Below are 24,404 nucleotides of genomic sequence, written 5' to 3'. Positions count from 1 at the left end.
CTATTCGATAAATCGAAAAAAAATCGACTCGTATTTATACGACTACCGATCTTGCATACGAACGAACGGTAAGAAGAAGAGATAGACGTTAGCATAATCGCAACGTTCGCATAACGTAACTAACGATTACGGCTGGCGTTGATCACGCATACAGGTCTTTTTCTGGTATATGTGTATATTCGTGTATATGTAAGTACTGTTATATATGTACTTGCAATCTACTATATGTTTATATATACGGTCTATCTCTTTTTATATTTTCTCTTTCTCTTTTTCTTTCTCTTTCTCTTTCTCTTCTACCCCGGACCTTTAACGATCTTACGTAAGATTCCACCATACCATTCGGTTCGAAGACCGGCAAGTGATTGGTTGTAGATGTGAATGTGGTGAAAGCCGACAACGACGGCGACGACGACAACGACGACGACGACGACAACGACGACGACGACTATGACGACGACTATTCTTACCCGATTTCGATAACTCGGCATTGTTGGCACCTATAAAGGCAGACAAATTTTTCGAAGAATTTCGTAGGCTCTATGTTTAGGATCTAATCTATCTAATTTTATTACACGGATAAAGTTTCTTTCCTTCTTTCTTTTTTTTTTTTCTTTTTTAAATCATTATCTGGGATTTATCGCAAATTTTTTTTCTAATATAACACGCAGTTTCTCGAATAATGTTAGATTAGAAGAGTTTCGTTGTATTTAAGATTTAATCTAATTAATTTTATTGCAGATAAAGTTTCTTTATTTTTCTTCTTTTTTTTTTTTTTTTTTTTTAATTATTATCTGAGATTTATCGAAAAAAATTTTTTTAACGCAAGGCGCAGTTTCTCGGATGATATTAGATTAGAAGAATTTCGTAGATTGTACGTTTAGGATCTAATCTATCTAATTTTATTGCAGATAAAGTTTCTTTCTTTTTTGTTTTTTTTTTTTTTTTTTTTTTTTTTTTTTTTTTTTTTTTTTTTTTTTTGTAACTATTATTTGAGATTTACTGCGAATTTTTTTCTCAATGCAATACGAAGTTTCTCCTATAATATTAGCTCATGTAATAGAAATATCAAATTCTTTTTTCGATAGGATAGAAGTAGTTTCTTTTTTATGTCAAACAAACGTATCATTTTCGTCATTATTGCATTGTTACTTTCTATAAAGATAGAAAGATTTTTCGAAGAAATTCACATCTTACGTTTAAGATTCTAATCTATCTAATTTCCAATCTAATATCTAACGATCTAACTATCTAAATACATCACTTTCAATTCTAATCTATAAATCTATTCAATTAACAATCCGATTGTATATTACCTTTTGTCAATGTGATTTTAATGAAAAAAAAAAAAAAAAAAAAAAGAAGAAATTCTTCTAACGTAAAAAGTTTTGATAGGAAATCTACGTGAAAGTATTTCTTATTATGATATATATATATATATTTTTTTTTAATAAATATATTATCACGATTAAATGGATAAAACTAATAACAATTTTATATTCGTTTAAGATATAAATATATCCTTTATTATAAACAAACCGCGAGCAAATAGCGATCATACTTTCACTCTTTTTCCAACTTACTTCGAATATCAAAGAAATGTTAATAATTTGTCCGTAGAATCGATGGAAGCAAGCGCATCGTTTATTACGTAAAGAGAAAGGTTGCAATCGCGTGAGTAAAAAGGAAAAAAGAGATAGAGAGAGAGAGAGAGAGAGAGAGAGAGAGAGAGAGAGAGAGAGAGAAATTACTCGAACGATTTTATAAAAGATATCTGAATCGTCGATCATCGATCGTCGATCTATATAATTATCGTAGGACGTTCATTAAATCATAGACGAGTCATCCGATAGCTATTCTACTTCGACAATCGACTATAGTTAATCTTAACTATGGTAATCGATACGTAATTCATCGAATGATATACGTTGATATTAAATGACACACGACATAATTATTTATGCTAGACACGATCTAATCGATCTAATCGGAGAGGTTAACGCTCAAGTTTTTCTCTGTCTTTTTTTTTTTTTTTTTTTCTTCTTCTTCTCAAGGTAGATGGAAAAAGATCGTCCGAGATGTATCACGCAGGTCTAGACATTTATATTACGTATATTATTATTATTATAATTATTATTATTATTTCTACAGGTAAAAAGTTATGCGCTATAAACGTACAGTAACGTATGGTAATAAATTGGCACCGTGTATATCTTCTGACTTAGTTCTTCCGTTTGTAATAATCCTCGCTGTAACAGAAAAAGAAAGAAAGAAAAACAAGTCGAGTGATATTTCGAAGGATCTTTATCTTTCCAAAAAAAAATAAAAAAATAAAAAAAGAAATATAAAAAGTAAAAAAGAAAAATTAGAAATTACCATCCCGGTACATTTTCGGGTTCGGTACACCTAAAACTTTCCTCGTTGTATACTGTGCCACTATCACATTGTCCCTTTTGCGGTACAACACCGTTCTTACATATGTAAAATTTGGCACAATCCTCAGGATGCGGATAGGTCGGATGAGGTAAAACACGTCCCAATGGACCAGCCACGTCACCGTCCGGACAAACGAAACCATCGTCAAGGACGTCGCGTTTAACGTTCTCGCATAATCTACTGGCGTCGGCCGGCCAAACGCAACTCGACATTTTATCCTCGTAAATCAAACCAGGTGGACACGGCATTATTTGTGGTATACCGTCTATGCAATTAACGAATCTATCGCAGGCTGTTGGATCCTCGTGCTTGAAATATCCGTTTGCTCGTGGACATCCTTTACTTGATTGTGGTTCCTCTGTATATATATATATATATAGATGTGTGTAAATACATATATATATATACTTATATAAAAAAGTGTAATAATAAAATAAAAGGAATGTTTTATAATATACACGTATTTATCAGTATTAAATATTAAATGGTGCAGATATTTAATTATTTAATGATTATTTTATATTAATTTCGAATCGATTTATAAGAGTAGAAATATATATATATATATGTTTATATTTATTATATACATAAATATATTATATTTCTAATAATTAAATATATATATCTATGTATATATGTATATATAAGTCAACATACGTAATAAAGTCCTGTCGCCGCATGGAACATTAGCCGGTATATCGCAAAGTTCCTTTTTCGGATTATCGTCTCTGAATACGAGACCATCTTTACAAAGTTTTTCCTCGGGCTTACCGTCCACACAGGAATAATAAAGGTCGCACTGTTCCAAATCTGGAAAAAAACCCTTAGACTCCGGACAACGAAATTGTCCTTCGATCTTGTTCAATGTCAGAAATAATAACATAAAGATTAATGGTACACGACGACGGATATACTCGTACGACATGACTCCTTTTTTTTTCACCCCCTCCCGTATTTATCCTTATTATATTGATTTCAACGCTTTTACTAATCACTTGCTCGAACTACGTGATACGTGACACTCGTGTTCTATCTATTTATTTCCTTTTTTCTTTATTTCCTGTTAAATACAACGAACAGATTTCACACAAACAGATTATTTGCGGAGCGAATACGTGTCAGTATATACTCCCGCTGCAGATTCGATAACAACTGATCCTGATTGGCACGGGCCCAACATTCTCCACCGTTGGTTTCTTACCTTGCATTTCACGATACCCCCACCTTCTTTCGCCGAAACTCTTCTCTCTCTCTCTCTCTCTCTCTTTCTTTATTTTCCTCTCTGTTTTATTCGCATGCTTCTCTTTCGCATAAACACGCACACGTATAACCTTTCTCCCTGCTTACAACTTGAGAAATTGCACGAAGTTACAATTACAGGATCATTTCGAACGTTACGATATCGTTTAAAAGAAAATTTTACTTTTTTATTTTTCTTTTCTATCATTTATTTCCATACCCATCTCTTACTCCTACTATCAGCACCGATTTCGTTATCATTTTATTGTTATCATTGTCATAATATCTTATCGGATCTCCTTTTATTTCTACTATCGATAGAACAGCTACATATGTACACGTATATGTCCAAATTGCATCCTACTCTTATTCGTTTCACGTTCGACCGATTTGACCTCGACTGGCCGAGACGATTTGATTTTCTGACATTTCGAAGATAGTCCTTATTCTCACCCACCCTTTTCCTTTCTCCTTTAACATTCATATCTATTCATCTTATACAATCTCTTTGACATTTCCCAAGTAACTTTCTTGCTAACCGTTGTGACATTAATATCTTCGTTTTCATACTTAGGGATTCTCTCTAATCGCGAATAAATAACAACGATCGTAAATCTTGCCCTCCTCACCCACCCCTTCATACTCACACTTCTTACTTCTCCCCTCAAACCTCTATTATTTTTAGACTTATCAATTTAATTTATTTCTCCACGCTTAGATACTTTATAATAGGAACATTATAACTGGAATGACGAAATAATATCATCATTTTCGAATGAACGAAACGTTTCAGATTATTTTCAGTTTATTCGGCTTATCAACGTTAAGGTTAGATATTTTATAATTGGAAAAATATAACGAGTCAGGCTCTGATCGAGAGAAAGTCCATCGAGGACAAGTGTATCCATATGGTATGGATAAAAATGTCTCTCTGTTTGCATAAGAGAAATCGTTATTACAGAGAAATTACTTTGCATTATTACTTTATTATATTACAAAAATAAATCTGACAAATTCTTTTTTTACCCTTTGGTTTTAGAGGTCTATCAAAAAAAAGGAACGTAAGCATTTCGTAAAAAAAAATTGAACACTTTATTATTATTATTATTATTATTATTATTATTATTATTATTATTATTAAGAATCAGCTATAAGAAATTCGTAAAATAGTTAAAACCAAATTTATATAAATATTTATAGATTGTTTCTTTTTTCCTTTTTTTTCTTTTCTTAATGATCGACTATGAGATAGAAAGAAGAAGAAGCAAAAAAGGAAGAAAAGAAAAAGACCATTTCGTAAAAATCTTGAAACCAATTTTATGCAAATATCTGTAGATCGTTCTTCCCTTTTTTTTTTTCTTTTTTCAATCATCGACTACGAGATAAAAAGAAGAAGGAAAAAAGACTATTTCGTAAAAAATTTGTAACCAATTTTATGCAAATATCTATAGATCGTTGTTTCCTTTTTTTTCCTTTTTTCAATCATCAGCTACGAGATAGAAAGAAGAAGAAAGTGGGATCGAACACGTTGAGCCTGTCAGAGTCGGAGTAATGGAAAAATAGAAAATAACCAAACGACGGAGAAAGTTTTCGGCGTCTATCTGTGTGAGTAAATACGATTGTACCGTAGAAAACGATTCCAAGGCCTTTCGAATTCGTTCGAAGTCGAGATTTCAATAACGAATAGTTTAACTGTCACGAATCACGTATACCTACTTACTTAAATAAGTATAAGTCAAGTTGTGCTCGTCAATCGGCTGTTTAACTTTCTAACGATTACACGAGATAATGTTTTTGATAAACGAAGAATAACGATGGAAGGAAGTAGAGAGGGATGGGGGGTGAGAGAGAATAACGTTTATTAAAACGTAGCAAAATTCATTTAGGTCAGGTAATCAACGATCATGAAAATAATATTAAGTTATAGAAAAGAAAAAAAAATTCATAGATAAAGATGAAGAGAGAGAAGAGAGAGAAAGAGAAAGAGAGAGAGAGAGAGAGAGAGAGAGAGAGAGAGAGAGAGAAAGAGAGTAAAACCTTATCTAAGGTAAAAATTAAAATTTATTTCGAAACAATAATACGCCTAGTTTCTCACGTAAATGATTATTATTACAAACTAATCGCGATTAAAAATAAAAGGCAGTACGAGCGGCGTCCCGATGCGGGACATATGAGTTTCGAATGATCCTTTATGGTTTTTTGTCATCATCCTTGTACCAGTCCTCGCTGTAAAATAGAGAGAAATAGATAGATAGAAATAGATAAAGATAGAATAAAAGAGAGAGAGAGAGAAGAAAAAGAAAGGAAAGAATATATATATTTATCAATGATAAAGAAAAGTCAATATGGATTGGATCTCTCCAAACCAATTTGTTGTTAATACGTGTATTTGTTTATTTGTTTTTTTTTTCTCTTTTCCCAAATACGTACCATCCGGGAACGTTTTCAGGTGCGTCACACCTCTGTTGCTCTTCGTTGTACACAGTACCGTCGCTACAACCTTGTTCACGTGGTGTCACTCCATTCAAACATACGTAAAACTTTTGACAATCGTCCGGATGTGCAAATTTAGGATGGTCGATAGCCATACCTCGGCTATCTAATTGACTCTCCTTCGGACACTCGAAACCATCCTTCAATTTCTTATCCACCACTCCGCATCCCTATAAAAAAAGAGAAAAAAAAACAGAGAGAAAGAGAAAAGATGATAATTAACACATGTATCTCGTTTATAAAAGTAATCGAAATTAAAACAATAAAAACGAGTACGAATATTTTATATATATATATATATATATATATACACGGAACATCGTAATGATAGGTAATGTTCACTTTCTTTTTTACTTTTATCGTAATAATAGATTTTATGAATTATTCGTATCATTATCAATTTACCGGATCGTAGATCCGACGATGATAATAATTTGTTTTAAGGTAACATAAACAAGGTATTAAAAGGAAAATTAATATTTTACCTCACGTCCAGCACTGTCCGGCCAAACGCAAGTTCCGCTGTATTCATCGAAATGCAAACCTGTAGTGCATGTTATTTCAATGGCTTCGCCGTCGATGCAATTGTAAAATACGTTGCAAACCGACGGTTCTGGATGAGCGAAGAAACCATTTCTACGTGGACATTTTTTCGTTGGTTGTGGTGGTTCTGTTGAAGTGAGGAGGGAGAGAGAGAAAGAGAAAGAGAGAGAAAAAATGATTAAAAGAGTAAAAATTATAAGAATATATTAAATTCAACGTCATTAATTCCCTAGCTTATTAATTATTGACTGACACTGTATCCTGTATGTCAAGGACGTTTAACCGCGGAAGCGAAAGACACTGTTAACTCCTTTCCACTCGCGAAAGTTCTCGTCTCGTTTGACTTCACAGGCACACGATATCGTATTTCAATATTTCAAAAATCACTGGATATAAAAACGACATGAACTACCATTTAATTTTTTTTCATTAATCCAACAATCACTTTTCCTCATTTTCATTTATCCTCGTAATTGGAACGATTGTTCGATCAAAGAAAAAAATCTGTACCGATCAATCGATCGATCAATTAATTATTTATAGTGTAACCTCTCTTTTCTTTTCTTTTTCTTTTGTCAATAATCCATAAGCAAGTAGCTGATAGAAGAACTTACGCAACTCAAGACGATCGCCGCAATCGACGTTGAAAACATGATCGCACTTGTTGACTTTGCGGTTTAAGGGATCGAAAACTAGCCCGTCGGGGCATAATTTTTCCGTAGGTACGCCGTCCAAGCAGTCGTAATATTTGTCACATTGTTTCACATCCTCGTATTGGCCATCTTTGTTCGGACAATTGAAGGCACCATCTGAAAATATTTATCAATCTATTTGTCAATCTACTCCTCGTTCGATAATCCTTTTTTTATAATTTTACGAAAAACATTAGAAATTAATAATTGACGATATATAATTATTATGACGAATAATTCGAATTATCAATCTAATACGAACATTGTACTCTTAATGTTACAATAAAGTTTATTTTTTAGAACGTTCAAAATTCGTTTCATAGAAAGGATATTTCTAACGATTGTTCTATAAGAGTCGTCGCGAAAGCGAGAGTAAAGTAAGTAAGTACAAAACGCTTGGCTACCGGTATCAAAAGCGGTTTGGCGAACAGTTACATTCGATTCTTGAGGTTGACGAACCCTGTACTATTTCCTTGCCGGTTCGCAAACGTGAATTTCTTCAGGAAGTTTATAATATATCGACGGATAGCGATAATATTTTAGTTTTATTATGTAATTGTACGATTTACTAGTTTATAAAGGACGTACGATAAAACCATGGCATATTACTTATGCAACATCTGAGCCGATAGAGATATTCTGACATTTACAATTTAGAAAGTTTAATACGAGACTGTCTCCGTAATTCTACGCACAAACTATACTTCTTTTCTTCCGATACATATATATGTATATGTGTATGTATATGTATATAAATGCCTACTCTGTTCGTAATGAATTTTTATATTTTCTCTCTTTTTCTTTTTTTATATCTAAATTTCACAAAGAATTAGATACTTGTAAGTTGGTAAGTACTTACTTACCAAGAAGAAAGTCAGTCGATGTTTCATTAAAATCAATTGACTTTTTGTTACGAGCGCCATTACAACTATTTCACGTTTTACGGATGAACGAACGAAATTTTATTTTACCTCAGACAAAATGATATATTTATCTTCTATTATCTTATCTTTTTTCTGTCTATTTCTCTTTTCTTTTTTTTTTTCCTCGAAGCCGATCGTCAACAAGTAAGAATAAAGTATTTTCAAAATCTATAATTATCAATAATCCTGTCAGTCAATTTAATCGGGATTAATAAAAATGTTATCTTTAAATAAATTCAAATAAAAAATTAAGAGGATACCCATATGTTCGATCGTTGCTTGTAAATACTTAAATTATTACATAAATACTTGGCGTATTTTAACGTGAAATATTATCTTTTTTGTTGTCTATTTTTACTTTATTAAAAAAAAAAAAAAAATACGTTTCGATGGAATAAGAAATAAAGAAAGAAGAAGAACAAGAACAAGAACAAGAACAAGAAGAAGAAGAACAAGAAGAACGAAAAGAAAGGAAAGAAGAAAAATACTCACGGGCAACCGCAGCTACGGCCAGGATCGTCGCAAGACATTCTCGAATCATATTTTTTTTTCTTTATTCTTTACTTTTTTCTTTCTTTTTTTTTTTTTTTCTTGATGCCTCGATTCCGACGCTGTCGATCGAAAAAAGAAAATAATTTAAATAACGAATCGAATGTAAACGACTTATAAAATAAAAAAAAAATATATAAGTATGTAATATATTAGATATATCTTCGACGATATATTTTTTAGAAATATATATACAAGAAAAGAATATTTTTTGAACGCTCTTTAGAGAATGGCGTCTCCTTCGCGAAGTACTGCAGCTCTTCGGTTACTCGTCGCGGTGGTATACCCTGTCAATCCCCACTATGTTCGTCGTTTCTTAACCTCCCAGTCCCCGCCCCCCACCACCACCACCACTACCTCTCACTCCCCACTCCCCACTCCGCCTCCCACCTCCCACTTTCACGATTCGTTTTCTTCGCTGGAATACCGTCGAGAATTAAGATTAATCGAATACCGCATGCTTTTACCATTCCCTTTCTTCTTTCCATGCACGCGCGACTTTGTTACTCTCACTTTGTTCCTTCAAAATAGAATTTATTTTCTCCCGAAAAGACGATATTCTGAGGAAATATCAATCTGTTTTGTTTTATAATTTTGTTCTAATTATTAATATGGTTTTATATATATATATATTATTATATTATTAATTGAAGTATATATGTGTATATATTTATTCAATTATATATATTTAATATTGAAATATATATATAATTATATTATTAATATGTATATATATAAATATATACTAAATTATTAATATATATATATATTTCGTTATTGAATATATATTGCAGTATACTTTTAATAATAAAAGTAGAAAATGAATTAAAACATAAAAGTAGAAACATGAAAAAATCGGATGTAAGAAAGTATACAAATTAAATATATTTTTTCTAATATAAATATGTCATTTATTTGAAAAAAAAAAAAAAGGGAAAGAAATAATTAATTTCCAATCGACAAAGTTTAATTTTTAATCTTGCAAGTAAGAATTATTCTCCATCTTTCGTCTCCGACACGAAATCCTTCTAATGTGAAAATTCCTTTATATGACATTTTCTTTATTTACTACTCGTCATACCCCATTAGACGTTTTAAATTTCAACGACGTTCACGATATTTCTGTTATTCGATTTTTCAAGTATTTATACGGGAATTGCATTGAAAAACTTACGTTTAGCTGGTTAGTTAACTATTAAACTTTCACTGTTTATCTGTAACTCACAGGTCGATCTATATTAATTATTATTACGGAAGTATCAAAATTATTATTATTATATTTTTCTTTCTCCTTTTTTTTTTTTATTCCAACTCATATTTAGTAACGAATTAATAAACATACCTCACAGTGACCAAACGAAGAAACATGTTTCATAAAAAATTATTAAAGAATTTTTATCCATCATATTTATATGAAAAAATAGAAGTGAAAGAATAAAAAAAAAATTAAATTAAAAAGAAAAAATTAAAATTAAGAAATAGAGAAATAAACTTAAAAAAAAAAGAAAAGAAGAAAGAGAGAGAAAAGAAAAGAGAAGAATCGGGTTATTTAATAGAATTTGCGTTTTTTTAAATCGAATAATGATAATGGGATCTTCTTAAGGATTTCTAATCCGTCGATCTGTCATAAAACGAAGGTTTCTGCTTTATACAACGTCGCAGCACCCGATAATTTCGACATAGTAGAGATAGGATGTACTTTCACCGGAGTTCATTCCCACCATCCACCTAATTATTATTTTACATTGGTTTACGAGCAAATTCTTCTTTCTGCGTAACGCATTGTTTCCCTAACTTTTATAATTATAACTGCATTTAACCTTCTTCTTTTACAAAACTAATACTCTCTATCTCTCTCTCTTTCTCTACTATTTGTGTATATATATATATATAATAGATACATGTGTGTGTGTATGTATGTGTACAAAGTGTCATAAAAATGAGATCTTATGAAAACTTAATCATCGGATGAAAGTAATATCCGTTTGATATAAATCATTAATATATTATTTATCGATTCATAATTATGATTTATAATTATAACATTTAACTATTTATAAACTTCGCGCTAAACAAATTTTTCATTTAATCATTCCGATAACGATTGTTCTTGTATCATTTATAACGATTAATTAGACTAGATCGGTGCGAGATATTATGTAGATCGTATATAAATAATTTATATGCGTCGACGGTAAAGTGTTCCACTTAATGGCTCTGTCTATGTGTGTGTTTTTATTTAACTATATATGTTATATTTCTAATAATGATTTTATAATTAATCGATATGAGGATTGATCGTAAAAGAAAAAATGGATTCGTCGATAATTATCATTGATGGGGAAAAAAAAGAAAAGAAAAAGAAAAATAATTTCGATATTGACTCGCACAATATGGTGGCAATGTGTATGACATTGGCATAAAAAAAGAAAAAAATGAATATAAATAAATAACTAAGAAAAGTGACATTTGTTTTATTATAGATGACAAATTTCAGTTGTAAAATATCTCAAGGTAGAATCTATGAAAGTTTATTATTTTAAGTTGGCCGTGATCCTTTTCTTCTATTTTGACCACCGCCGGCAGGCTTAGGCTTTGGCGGTGGATTTTCTAATGCATCTAATTCCTCGTCGGTCAATTGATCCTTGTACCAGTCCTTGCTGAAATTGTCAAAGAAACGAACACGGTCAAAAAAAATATTGAGCCAAATATTCGTAAAAAAAAAAAAAAAAGAGAAGAAATCGAACCTTCGAAAAGAAAAATTAATTGCGTTATTTTTGTTAATAATTTACGTAAATTCATTGTTTATTAAGATCGTTAAAATTAAATCGTTCGTATCATTTAAAAAAAAAAAACAAATTAGGATAAATAATTCTGTGCATATCATACCATTCTGGAATTTTTCTAGCCCAATCGCACTTTCCTGTGCGTTCGTCAAATGCTTGTCCGAGTTTACATCCACTTCTCCTTGGTATCTCACCATTTACGCATACGTAAAAATATTGACAATCCTCGGTGTCGGGATATCTTGGATGAGTTGCCGCAACCGAATCGTCGACCTTCGGACAGGTAAAATTAAATAATTCTCTGGATCCGCAGCCCTTTTTTTGTGCCTCGTCAGGCCAATTGCATATGCCAGTCTTCTCGGAAAATACAAGTCCGTCTGGACACGTAATCATGTTGTATTTCCCTTCGACGCAGTAATAGAAAGTGTCGCAGTTCCTTGAATCCTCGTGTGCAAAATATCCGTGCATACGTGGACAGTGCGGCGATGGTTGAGGTTTTTCTAATATTTATATAAAAAAAAAGAAAAAAAATATATATATATATATATATATGGACATCGTGTTAAGTGAATTAAGTGGATGAAACCTTTTTCCCCAGCTTCCAAAGGGCATTGACATTTTATTTTTTTTATTTTTCTTTTTTTCTGAAGAGAAATTCGATCGAATTGAAAGGAATGCAATTGAAAAGAATCACTGAATAATTCCGCATTCTTCCGTTGTTACTTTGTTTTCATTCGTACTATGGGAAAATATTTTTTCTTTCTTCTCGATTTCGTTACAAGCAAACTGCACGAAAATTCACAGGCAACGTTCTAACTTCTTCTTTATAGGAAAAAAAAGTTACAACGAAAAGAAACAAAGACTTTTTAATCCTTTTTCGGAAAAATCAAAAAAAAAAAAAAGAAATAAACAAACAAACAAAAATAAAAAAATACCCAAAATAATAATCTCTCGACATCGCAATGATCCCTTTTAAAAAAGACAAAAAGATCGATCAATTCGAACCTTTTAATCCTTAAATGACAAAGGAAAATAAATCCCAAGCAAATAATATATTTACGACATTTACATTTGAAAAATTTATACTCGTCAAGTATGTTTGAAGAATGTACTTCTACTTTTGTTTCTTTTTTCCTTTCGTCTCCTTCCCTTTCCTTTTCCTCTTTTTTCTTTTTTTCTTTTTACAGTCTTTGAAAACGAGTTTCGTGTCGACCTTTCTCCGTGTCGTTTGATTCCCTTGTCACGTTCTTCTCTCGAACGTAACCTTGAGTATGAGAAAAGAGAAAATAGAGTCGTCGTCGTCGTCCTCATCATCGAGTTGCATTTCGAAAAAGAAAATGGCGATGATTTGTATTCGACGATTTGAAAAAAATACAAAAGATGCAAGGGATGCTTTGAGAATGAGCAGAAGAAAAAAAAAAGGTTTAAGAATGAACAAAGAAAGAAAGAAAGGTGTGACAATGACGACGACAACGACGATGATGATAATGATGATGATAACGTACGTAGTTCTGGTCTCTTGGTACAATCAATGCCAAACGGTAAATCACACTTCTCATGTTGCGGACTGAAATCATTGAAGACCAAACCATCCGGACAAAGTTTCACCGTAAATTTCCCGTCCCGACAATCGTAGTACTTGTCGCATTGTTCACCGTCGGGAAAGTAACCATTTGGTTCAGGACATTGATCCGATAGTTCGTCCTCGTCCTCATATTTTTCTTGCTCCTCATCGACCGTCCTCGTGACTCCTTCTTCCTTTCTTTTCAACGATGGCAATGATGCCTTACGACGACTTTGCTCGGCCGCCTCCTGTTTTCTCGTTAAGGCAGTTGCAGTAGCTGTTTTAAGAAAAAAAAAAAAAAAAGGAGAAAAATTACAAAGAAAAAGATATGTTATTTACTGAAGAGAGAAAGAGAAAGAGAGAGAGAGAGTTCAACGATAATTAGTACCATCAACTTATTATAGTGATTTTAAACAATTGTCCAATTAACCTACGCTGTTATCGAGCAAATTTGAAAGTAGTATCTAACTGTAAAGGTATTTATGTAAATGCATCCTCTAAAGAATCCTTGTTATTTTATATAAGAGAAAGTATAGATCAATTGTTAAGCGACAAGGACGTTTATGTAAGGGGAGGAGGAATGAGGGATGAGGGGAGATAAAGAATGCAGGGATATATCGAGAATATATGTAAGAATAATACAATAAAAGATGAGAGAATTAATCGATTTGAGATGACAGGAAGGGTCAACTGGTTCAAACATTTTCAAGGTGATACGACGTCTACGTCCCTGAAGAAACGTGCCGGTCGACCTCGGTAACGGATGAAGAAAGCGAGAAAGTTAGCAACTTTCCTGCGTATTTTAGACGTTTTATCTATATATATATAGACACAGATCAGTGATTCTTCTAATTGATCGTACAATTTCGCCTCCGTAATTAATCTAATTAATTAAATTGCTAATTGGAGTAACTTCTACTGAAAGATATTTTATCAAGAAAAAGAAAAAAAAGAAAAGAATAAGACAAAAATTACCGATTAATAAATCCTCAAAAATCTATTTATACCTATCCAATGCAATTACTTGCAGGAACGTATCACGAATCTCTAAAAAAGAAACACTTTCCATGTGAGAAACAAAGAGTCTTTGGACTTGAAAAACGTTTTCTTGTGAATACGTCCGATCGATCGAGAGAATTAGAATATAAAACGATTAATGAGAATCCTTAAGACGATAAGAATGAAAATCTAAGCGCATATGGTATATGAAAAAGGGTTCGTTTCATTGAACTCATCTAATTTGAATAGACACGTCAAATAGAAATGTTCACGTCTAACCAGATCGATTGTAATTATGGAACGTGTCGTAATTTACGAAAGTGTCTTGCTAATAATGAGATAGAATAAGAAAAAAGAAAAAAAGAAAAGTAAATAAATAAAAAGAAGAAAAAATAGAAAAGAAAAAAATATCTGCTAAGTTCGTAAGAACGCTAATACTGTCGCTACTATCGCTGTTGTCGCTACTGTTTCTGTTTTCCTATTGCTGTTGCTGTGTTCTACGAACTTACTTAAACAGACGAGTAGGCACAGAAAACACGCCTTCTTCATCTTAACGGAGGAAAGGAGTAGGTGTGCCGTTAGACGTTTGATTATGGACCGCGCGTCTCCTCGAAATCGCGAATTCAATTACGGTCCTTTAAACCCGATGAAATTGATGACTAGAGACTACTGGGCCGCGTCGATGCGAAACCTGGTCTTTATATGTATCCCCCACTATAACCACGCGCTGACGATGATGAGGTTACAACACTACCAAGATCGCGTACAGTCTAAGGAGAACCGTTAACCTCTTCTGCATGCTCACTTGCATCTCGTACATTTGATTTATCGAAAAGTTGCATCTCCTTTGAGATTCTTCCATTGTTGTTTCACGAGAAAAAAAGAAAAAAAAATAGAAAGAGAAAGAGAGAGAGAGAGAGATAAGAAGAAACCAATTTGATTTTCATTGAATTGTTATTATTTTTTTTTGTTTTTTTTTTTTTTTAGAACTTCCCGTCGAAGGATTATAAACTTTCCCTATGATGGAAAAGATTTAATCCTTTGTTTGTTGACGATCCTATTTAATAAATGTACTTCATTGTATTCTCGTAGGTTGCGTTGAATTCTCGTAGAGAATCTAATTAAAATTTGATTAATTGACGAAGCTTGATCGGTTCGAGTTGGACAAATTTTAAGGTTACATTCTTTTCTTTAAGTTCTATATATATCGTTTAATGTATATATGTATATATGTACGGACGATTCGCAAAGAAAATAAAAAAATGATGGCACGGCGCGTTAGGGAACGTTACGAATCCACCTTGAAATTCCAATATCCTAAAATGTCAAAAGGTTCACCAATTATCCTGAAAGGACTAAGACGACGAGGTCCCGTACAACAGATACACGTACTACTTACTTAACTGCGATATCTTGAAATTGTCTTCGTTCGTATCTTTTAAGAAATGTTTGATAATGATTTTCCTGATTTAATGCGATTCAAAAAAGAAAGAAAAAAGAAAATATGACGTTTCAATTTTGTTCAATATAACACAATATTTTCGTCGATATTACAATTCGTTTCGTTCTTTATAACCTAATAAAATTCTATCTAGTCAAAGTATTTAATTAAAGGATACTTACATAAATAATTATTAATATTATGTATTACTTTCTTCATAGGATCATAAATCATATATTAATTGTGTGATGTCTATATATATATATAAAATACTAATTTTCATTGCGTATATCGAATGTAGATGGCATTCGTAAAAAGATGGCGACATGTTGACGACGTTGCTGCCACCTACAGAAACTTTCCCTAACCATGTAATTAGATCGCCCATAGATGTTACATGAAATAAAACAAACGTGATAAAAATACAAAGTTTTACATTTAAGCGATAAGAATTGATAAAAGGTACGAGAGAAAGATATATATTACGTCGGATTAAGTTAGAACGTAGGAATGTAGTTCGATGATCGAAAACTAGATGGCGCGATTAAATTGTCGATACGTCTTACATGAAATAAGATTAACAAGATAAAAATATACGGTTATATATTTAAGCGAGAAGTGATAAAAATAACGAAAATAAAAATATAAAGATCACGTACCATTAAATTTCAATGAAGAAATGTAATTCTCTGGTCGAACGCTAGATGACGCGATCAATTTGCGAATAAGTATTGCACGAAGTCCAATAAGTCGTCAAATAAACTCGTGATCTATTTTTCAATGTAGAAAAAAAAAGTAAAAAAAGACGTGTCAGACCAAATAAGAGGAACGAGATAATAATGTGCACATGGTTTTATATATTTAAGCGAGGAGAAGTGGCAAAGGTAACGTCAAAAAAACAGTGATTATATAGTATTAAATTAGAACGGAAAAATATAGTTCAATGATTGGAAGGTAGATGTCGCGATTAGTTCGTCAATACGTGTTACAGGAAGTACAACGAATCTTTAAATAAGCTCACGATCTATTTCGTGATAAAAATAAAAATAAAAATAAAAATAAAATAAAACGATAAAAAGAGAAACAAAAAGACGGGTGTTGCACGAAATAGGATAAACCTAGAAAAAGTTATATACGCGTTTGAAAGTTTCAGAGAGAGGAAGTGAAAAAAGATAGGAAAGAAAAATAGATATCAGATCCTATCGAATCGGAACGAAAAAATATAGTTGGACGGTCGAATGATAGATGGTGCGACTAAATCGATAATACGTGTAATATGAAATAAAAGGAACGAGACAATAATACGTACGTAGATACTGCAGATTAAATCGATCAGAATTAATAAAGATAACGAGAGAAGAAAGAAATAAAGGTTACGTTATAAAATATAAACGAATTAAATAGGAACGAAGAAAAAGGTGTAATACGAGCGTTCGACCGCTAGATGGCGATAGAGCGTCCGGAAGCTTATCGAACGAGCTAGCAGAAGGAATAGGAAAAAGGGGGCGCTGTCGTGGAAATACCAGAGGAAGCTTAGAGCGAAACGCTAGTCGAGTGACGCCACGCAAACGAAAGGATAGAAAGAGTGTTTCACGGAGGCGCCATAATAGCGCCATTTAGAGAGGGAGCGGTGTTGTACATTTCGTTTCGTGCGAACGCGATAGACGCGCGACGCTTTTTCCCGCTTCTTATTACCGACGCTCGGCGTCATTCCTTCGGTTCGTGGTTGTCCCCTCGGCGACGACACGAGAGAGAATACCAGAGAAAAAATATTCTTAGATAAATAATTGGTGATAGACGGGAAAGGCGGAGGAACGAAAAAGTAAGGAAGAAGAAGAAGAAGGAAGAAGAAGAAGAAGAAGAAGAAGAAGAGAAGAAGAAGAGAAGAAGAAGGAAGGAAGGAAGAAAGAAGAAGAGAAAGAAAGAAAGAAATAAAGAGAAAAAGAAAAAAGAAAGAACGAACGAACGAGGAGAAAAAAAGAAAGAAAGAAAAGGAGAGAACAAGGATTATATCGGTGGTGGTGTTCGGTGGCGGTGCTATCGGTGTTGGATGAGGTGGTGGTATTAGTAATAGTGAGTAGTAATATAGTAGTAATAGCAGCAGTACTGGTAATAGTAGTAGTGTGAAGAAGGTGGACGGTGACCGGTGACACGAACGTGGTGTGTGTGCGTGTTTTTCGGTACTTCTCGCCGATATCGTTCGGCGAACGTTGGATGTATCTCTCTCTCTCTAAGTAAATGACGTCGGGAGTATATAGCGTATAGAAAAAGAAAGAAAGAAAGAGAAAGAGAAAGAGAGAGAGAGAGAGAGAGAGAGAGAGCAACGCGTGTATGAGGTAGGACGCGCCACGACGCGCCACGACGCGAACTATCCGAGATATCCCTCGATACTTGCAATTAGAACGAAAACCTGCAGAGAGAGAGAGAGAGAGAGAGAGAACGAAATATATAGAGATACATACACACGTATATAATAATTATAATAATAATTATAATAACAATAATAATAATAATAATAATAATAATAATAATAATAATAATGGAGAATAGACCGACGCCACTACGTTCGAGGCGAGTATGCAGATTCTGCTTAACCGAGAGCGAACCTTTGAGTTTCATATACGAGAGGGATCACAACAAGCCTTTCCAAGTGCCGCTAACCCTGCAGATCATGTCGTGCGTTGCCATCGAGGTAATTTTATTACATTTTATTTTATCATACCCGGTCGGCATCGACCGACCGACCGATCGACATCAACCTCGATATCGTTGTACTGATCATACGATTTCTGTACGGCTTCTCTCTTTTCATTTTCTTTTTATTTTTCTCCTTTTTTTTTCCTTCTCTCTTACTTTCTCCTTCCCCCTCCTTTTCTCTCTCTCTCTCTCCCTCTCTCACTCTCTCTTCTGATTATCTCTTTACCAAACTTCGTCCTATCAGTCTGGTTTTGTTATTTGTCAATTTTGTTTTTTTTTGTTTGTTTTCTTTTTATTTCTCGTTTCTATCCCTCCTACCTCGTTGAGTCTCTCTCTCTCTCTCTCTCTCTCTCTCTTAGTGTTTGAGAATTCTCTGCTAGTAATCTGAACGCGAAGATAGATTTCCGTTCCCGTCAGTATCACCGAGAGAAAAAGAGACAGAGAGAGAGAGTGAGAGACAGAGAAGAGAGGAAAAGGAGAGCAAGCTGTGAATTTTCATTCACGAGTGGCGTAACCATCGTTAGTAATATGATGGAATAAACGTGATTGCCGATCGAGAGCGTTGCCGAAGGCAGATGGCACGCGCATACGTATATATGTACGCGCGTAAGTACGTACGCTTACTTGCCGATCGAGATCCCGCGGTAAAGCTTTTTTTCCTCCTCGTTATTGTTGTTGTTGTTGTTGTTGCCGGTGTCGGTTGGTAGATGTCGCTGAACTTCTCTGTTGACGCTCGCTCTCGAATAACGAGACCAGAGAGGAGTAATTCTTTTTATTTGCAATGATTTTATTTTTTAATTGGAAGTTATGGAAATCTTTCGTGTTTTCATATCAATTATCGTCGATATACGTCAACTTTTCGTTGAGAGATGATATATTACGTTGTTGACGATTTGAAAATGTAATATATAGAGTGCATTTATTAAACGCAATAGGCAAGGTTAAGTTAGGTTAGTTTTTTAAAAATATTGCTACAAATGTTAATAAATCCGAAGTATTTGATATATATATATATATATATATATATATATATATATATATATATATACGTAAATATGCACGCAGAATTGCGTGCAATATTTCAAATACGAAAAACGCGTGTTCCCTTGAATAATAGAACGATCGGTATAACACAAACGCTAAAATATTAATCGATTTCAGGTTTACGCAGCGGACGGGATGCCGCAGATGATATGCAACATGTGTAGATGGAACTTGGATCGTTCTTACAAGTTCAAGTCGCAATGTAAGAAAGCGGACGAAGCTTTAAGAGCTTACCCTTTGTCGGGTGTTTTGCCACGTCCCTTTCCGCCGATACCGAACGATCCACCGGAGAGTGGTACAAAGAGATTGGCCGAGCAGAGAACGCAAAACGAGAGTGTGAAAAAGCCACGCGTTGACAACGGGGACAGAGATAGACGCGATAACAGAGAACGAGACAGGGACAGAGAAAGGGAAAGAGAAAGACAATCGGAGAAAGTACGGGAGAAGAGCGAGTCGCGTCATGATTTTTACGAGGAGGATCAAGATGCAGGTAGCGAGGGCGAACAAGAGTCTAACGATACGAAAGAGGAACGAGCTAAGTTAGAACCCGGTGAGATAAGGGTTCACGCGTGCGACCAATGCGAACGTACATTCCCACTTAGGCAGGCACTCGCCCTGCACATTCAGCGTGCCCATCGCGATAGAAATTACAAGTGCACCGAATGCGACCGTATGTTTTTCTCGAAATACGATTTGAGCAAGCACATGGCCACTCATTCCGAGGAAAAGCCATTCTCGTGTCAGGTATGTCACAAGCAATTCTCACGAACGAGTTTGCTGCAGCGACACGAGAAGTTACATCGCGACGAATTACGTTTCGCTTGTCAACACTGCGAGCTCGAATTTTTTACCAACGAGGAATTGCAAAAGCACGAAGATACGGTACACAAGAAGGACAAGCCCTATCAATGCAATATCTGTAACAAACGGTTCTCGTACAAACAAGGCTTGGAACGTCACGAGATGATGCACAACGAAGACAAGACGTTCGTTTGCGAATATTGCAAGGAAGCCTTTCGTACCAGTACGAAATTAGCGCGACATTTGACGACTCATGCCGGGCATAGGCCGTATCTTTGCAAATTATGCCCGCGTACCTTCCTTCTATCTCATCATCTAACGAGACACATGCGCACACATTCCGTCGAGAAGCGTCACGTTTGCGAGGATTGCGGTAAGGCGTTCAAACGTAAGGAGAGCCTCGAGGTACATCTCTTGACGCACACCAAACGCACCGGTATGGGCTTGACCTGCGACGTTTGTCAAGAATCGTGTCGCAACAGGGCGGATTATGTTACCCATATAAAGCAGCACATCGAGGCAGGCGAAAAAATGGGACCGGATGGTTTACAGCCGGACAATAAGAATAAAGTTGAATTGGATTCGGAAGAGGAAGAGGAAGAGGAGGAACAATATTCCGATGGGGACGACGATTACGAGCCACCGGCTTACATAATTAAAAAACTTCCGAAGAATAAGCCCACCGAGAGCGAGGAGGAGGTCGATAGAGTCGACAAAGAGGATCGTAAGGAACACGTGGTGTATGTCAGAGGTAAGGACGGTAACATGGTGAAAAAGACGATCAAAACTTTGATGCCGGTGCAACGCAGAGAGGTACAGGATACAAAATCTAAAGCTAATCCTAGCAACGCTCCGTCCAACGTCAAGACAACGCAATTGAAGGAGGAGAGTCAAAAGTCTACTCGCGTAGACGATACCGAGGCACAGGTACAAAAGATCGTAGCGTCTGTCTTTAAGGAACATAAAATCCCTTTGAAACATCAGAACGTTGTTGGTCAGGAACTCGCGAAGGACGGTACACCGTCCTCTAGCAGCGGTCAAAGCGTCAAATCTCAAACGTCGTCGCAAAGCTCACAGGCACAGGTATCTTGCAAGGAGGAGAAAGTCGACATATCTACGATCGGTGGTACCCCGAAATCGGTGAACACGGTTAAGGTTATCAAGAGAATCGTGGTGAGGAAGCCAGGTACAGGTGGAGAAACCTCGACCGTAACAACGTCGACCAGCAAAGAGAGCGGTGAATCGTCCAATCTCGTAACCCAAGCTACGTCATCGAGTGGACACAAGGTCACGAAAAGAGTGATAGTACGTAGAATCATTCGACAGGGTGATACTACGAGAGAGGTGATCATGAATCCCGACGGTACGATAATAGATCCGGCCGAATTGGCTAAGTTGCCTACCGGTAATGTCGTTAAAAGAGTTATCGTTAAGAAACCATTGGATAAAAGTTCGGGGTTGGTACAGGCAGTCCTTCAATCCACCTCGGATAACCGACCAACCACAACCACGTTAAAAACGAACGAGTCCATGTCAACGGATTCGCCGAAGTTCGAGTTAAAGACCTCGCAATCTTCGAACATGTCATCGTCGACGTCGAAGACCACGGTAGCGCAAAAAGTGAGTCTTACCAAGGGCGATCAAGAAACTAAAGAGAAATTGGAACAATTGGAGAAACGCGTCGAACAGCAACGTCTTAAGATCGAAGAGCTTCAAGCTAGGAAGCAACAGGAATACGAACCGATAGACGAGATGTTGCCAGAGAGACACGACGAGTCCGAGGACGAACAACAATTACCATTGAAGAGGGTATTCGTAAAGAGGAAGCAAAGTATTTACGACGAGGAACAGGAATATAACGATGACGTTAAGCCTGTCACATATAGCGGCACGTCCGAGAAAGAGGATCACGAGCAGCAAGAGACTAAAGATGATAATCAGGATAATGTTCAAAAATTACCTGTTATAACGACTACGGCGACTACGACGACAACGATAACGACGGATTCCGTACAAATCGAAGTTCCTTCGTTATCGACAACGGTCGCTACATTGACGACCGTACCACCGCCTACTACGACAGCCTTGGTATTAGCCACTCCTATTTCTACCTCGAGAAAAGAACCCAGACAAACGACCTTGACAAGCTCAAAGGTATACGCCAACAAAAAGATTATCGTCGTTAAATCCGAAGAAACGTCGGAGGTCGACGAAATGAATCGAGAACTTAGCAGCATCCTCGATTCGGCCGACACCGTTGCTAAGATTCAAGAAACGGTATTGACCAATCTAACTCAAATTTCGGCGGTCGCTGATAACTCGCAAAAGTCTTACGCGAGTGATAAGTTAAAAGGTACCTCGTCGCACGTAACGACCACGCCATCTACTACTCCAATGGAGATCGAAGAGACAACGATCGCCGAGCAAGAAACTATCAACGATAAGGAACAAGAAGAGAATTTGAAACTTCAAAGGGTCGTAACGATGGACGTATTGAACACCCAAGTTATCGAATTCAAGCCCGAATTAGAACAGGCCACTGAACAGATCGTCGAACAGGACGATAATCAAGAATCGACTTTGACCTTGGACACTCAAGATCTATCGGAATCCACTGATATCTTCGAACCATCGGACAATGTTCTCGATGTACAGAAAAACGATAATACTTTGGAGGATTCGGTCATCGAGTTGCATCACGAGAACGATACGATTAATTTGAATGACACTAATGACAGTCAAGACAGTCTCGAGGATAAACTCTCCCAAATGGAAGGTTGAACAGAACTATTTTATTATATTAAAGTGTCTCTCAAAATGGATCCACGATACTACTACTATTATTACTACTACTACTACTACTACTACTACTACTACTATCACTACTATTACTACTGCGACTACTAAACTTTTTAAAAATTCTTTAAACGATCTATTTCTTCTTCTACTTCTTTTTTTTTTTTTTTTAGGTATAAATTTCTTTTTTTTTCTCTCTTTTTTTTTTTCAAGGACAGTAAGACCCACGACCGACTTTTCAAAATTAATATTCGACGAATAAACGTTATTGCATTGTCACATATACATATATATGTACATTTTATCCATATGTTGCATTCGTTCTTTACAACTATAATCACACATACACATACATGCACTTTTTCCTTTAATGAAACAATTGTTTAACGATCGTCGTACGGATTAGATGATGATATTCACATTTTCTTTTATTACTTATGCGTTATTATTTTAAACAGTCTATTTCTATCAGGGGAAAAGGAAAAGAAAAGGGAAGGAAAGAAATAAAAGAAAAGGAAAAAAGATAATAAGACAGGGGAACAAAAAGAAAGAAAGAAAGAAAGAAGAAAAAAGAAGTAAGGATTCATTTGAAAATAATTCATCTTTTTTTTTTTAGTAGTAATATACATTTTAGCGATTTATTAAACATGTTTCATCAAACATGTTTAAATGTATGCGCCGAATGCAAGATTATAATTAATTAGTTTTGAGTGTCCAAGGGATACGTCATTTTAATAAGATGTGAAGTTATATATATATATATATATATATATATATATATATGTATATGTATATGTATATATATATATATATATGTATGTATGTATACATACGTAACTTCTAGTGTGCAGTTAAAAATTATGCGAAATTACGTAATGGTGGTGCATATATACATATTACGAATTGTTTTAAGAATATTTGAAATTATCTCTATCAGATAAAAAAAAAAGAAAAAATATATATATTATGACATATACGTATTAGTAAACATGTTCTATATGCTAAATGTCATTGGTCTTATTATTCAATTTTGTTTGTTTTTTTTTTCTTTTTTTTTATAGTTTCGTTTTTTTTTTTTCAGACATCCCACCCTGGAAAATAAAATAAACATCGATTGTACAGTTTTATACGATATATATATATATATACATATATATATATATATATGTATATATATGTATATATACATATATATACTTTATTTTCTATGGCAGATGGTAGCTTGCATATATTAAAATGTACATTTTAATTGTCGTCGTATTAACATTAATCATGTATACATCATCTCGGTTTATATAAATATTTTCAAAAAATATTTCGACATCTGAATTTACGAAAAAAAAAGAAAGGAAAAGTAATAACGATAATGATAATAATGATAGTAACAATAATAATGATAAT

The 24,404-nt window shown here is 34.5% G+C and overlaps 4 protein-coding genes across 6 annotated transcripts; 1 reads left to right on the top strand and 3 right to left on the bottom strand.

Moving 5' to 3' along the window:
- Window positions 1–54: 54 nt before the first annotated feature.
- Window positions 55–23,477, top strand: LOC122636191. 2 transcript variants are annotated; one of them, XM_043827165.1, is made up of 3 exons: window positions 55–68; window positions 17,618–18,357; window positions 19,524–23,477. In XM_043827165.1, the coding sequence occupies exons 2-3, from the start codon at window positions 18,205–18,207 to the stop codon at window positions 22,986–22,988; spliced, it is 3,618 nt and encodes a 1,205-aa protein (XP_043683100.1). In that variant the 5' UTR covers window positions 55–68; window positions 17,618–18,204; the 3' UTR covers window positions 22,989–23,477. The 2 variants fall into 2 exon arrangements, with proteins under 2 accessions (XP_043683100.1, XP_043683101.1); XM_043827166.1 differs by lacking the exons at window positions 55–68; window positions 17,618–18,357 and adding an exon at window positions 18,834–19,312.
- LOC122636196 (protein obstructor-E-like) lies at window positions 2,041–3,609 on the bottom strand. 2 transcript variants are annotated; one of them, XM_043827174.1, is made up of 4 exons: window positions 3,094–3,609; window positions 2,377–2,794; window positions 2,179–2,249; window positions 2,041–2,093 (listed from the first exon to the last, which is right to left on the bottom strand). In XM_043827174.1, the coding sequence occupies exons 1-3, from the start codon at window positions 3,359–3,361 to the stop codon at window positions 2,222–2,224; spliced, it is 714 nt and encodes a 237-aa protein (XP_043683109.1). In that variant the 5' UTR covers window positions 3,362–3,609; the 3' UTR covers window positions 2,041–2,093; window positions 2,179–2,221. The 2 variants fall into 2 exon arrangements, with proteins under 2 accessions (XP_043683109.1, XP_043683108.1); XM_043827173.1 differs by having other exon boundaries at window positions 2,041–2,249; window positions 3,094–3,608.
- On the bottom strand, window positions 5,719–9,121 carry LOC122636198 (protein obstructor-E-like). The gene is made up of 5 exons (XM_043827177.1): window positions 8,819–9,121; window positions 7,326–7,520; window positions 6,654–6,838; window positions 6,106–6,338; window positions 5,719–5,901 (listed from the first exon to the last, which is right to left on the bottom strand). Exons 1-5 carry the CDS (start codon window positions 8,865–8,867, stop codon window positions 5,865–5,867), a joined length of 699 nt encoding a protein of 232 aa, XP_043683112.1. The 5' UTR covers window positions 8,868–9,121; the 3' UTR covers window positions 5,719–5,864.
- On the bottom strand, window positions 11,326–14,902 carry LOC122636193 (protein obstructor-E-like). The gene is made up of 4 exons (XM_043827169.1): window positions 14,734–14,902; window positions 13,167–13,502; window positions 11,765–12,161; window positions 11,326–11,535 (listed from the first exon to the last, which is right to left on the bottom strand). Exons 1-4 carry the CDS (start codon window positions 14,771–14,773, stop codon window positions 11,415–11,417), a joined length of 894 nt encoding a protein of 297 aa, XP_043683104.1. The 5' UTR covers window positions 14,774–14,902; the 3' UTR covers window positions 11,326–11,414.
- Window positions 23,478–24,404: the final 927 nt, after the last annotated feature.

Source organism: Vespula pensylvanica, chromosome 20 (assembly GCF_014466175.1).
Source record: "Vespula pensylvanica isolate Volc-1 chromosome 20, ASM1446617v1, whole genome shotgun sequence".
Classification (NCBI taxonomy): domain Eukaryota; kingdom Metazoa; phylum Arthropoda; class Insecta; order Hymenoptera; family Vespidae; genus Vespula; species Vespula pensylvanica.
The sequence above is the reverse complement of the archived record's forward strand: the minus strand, read 5'-3'. Positions and strand labels throughout refer to the sequence as shown.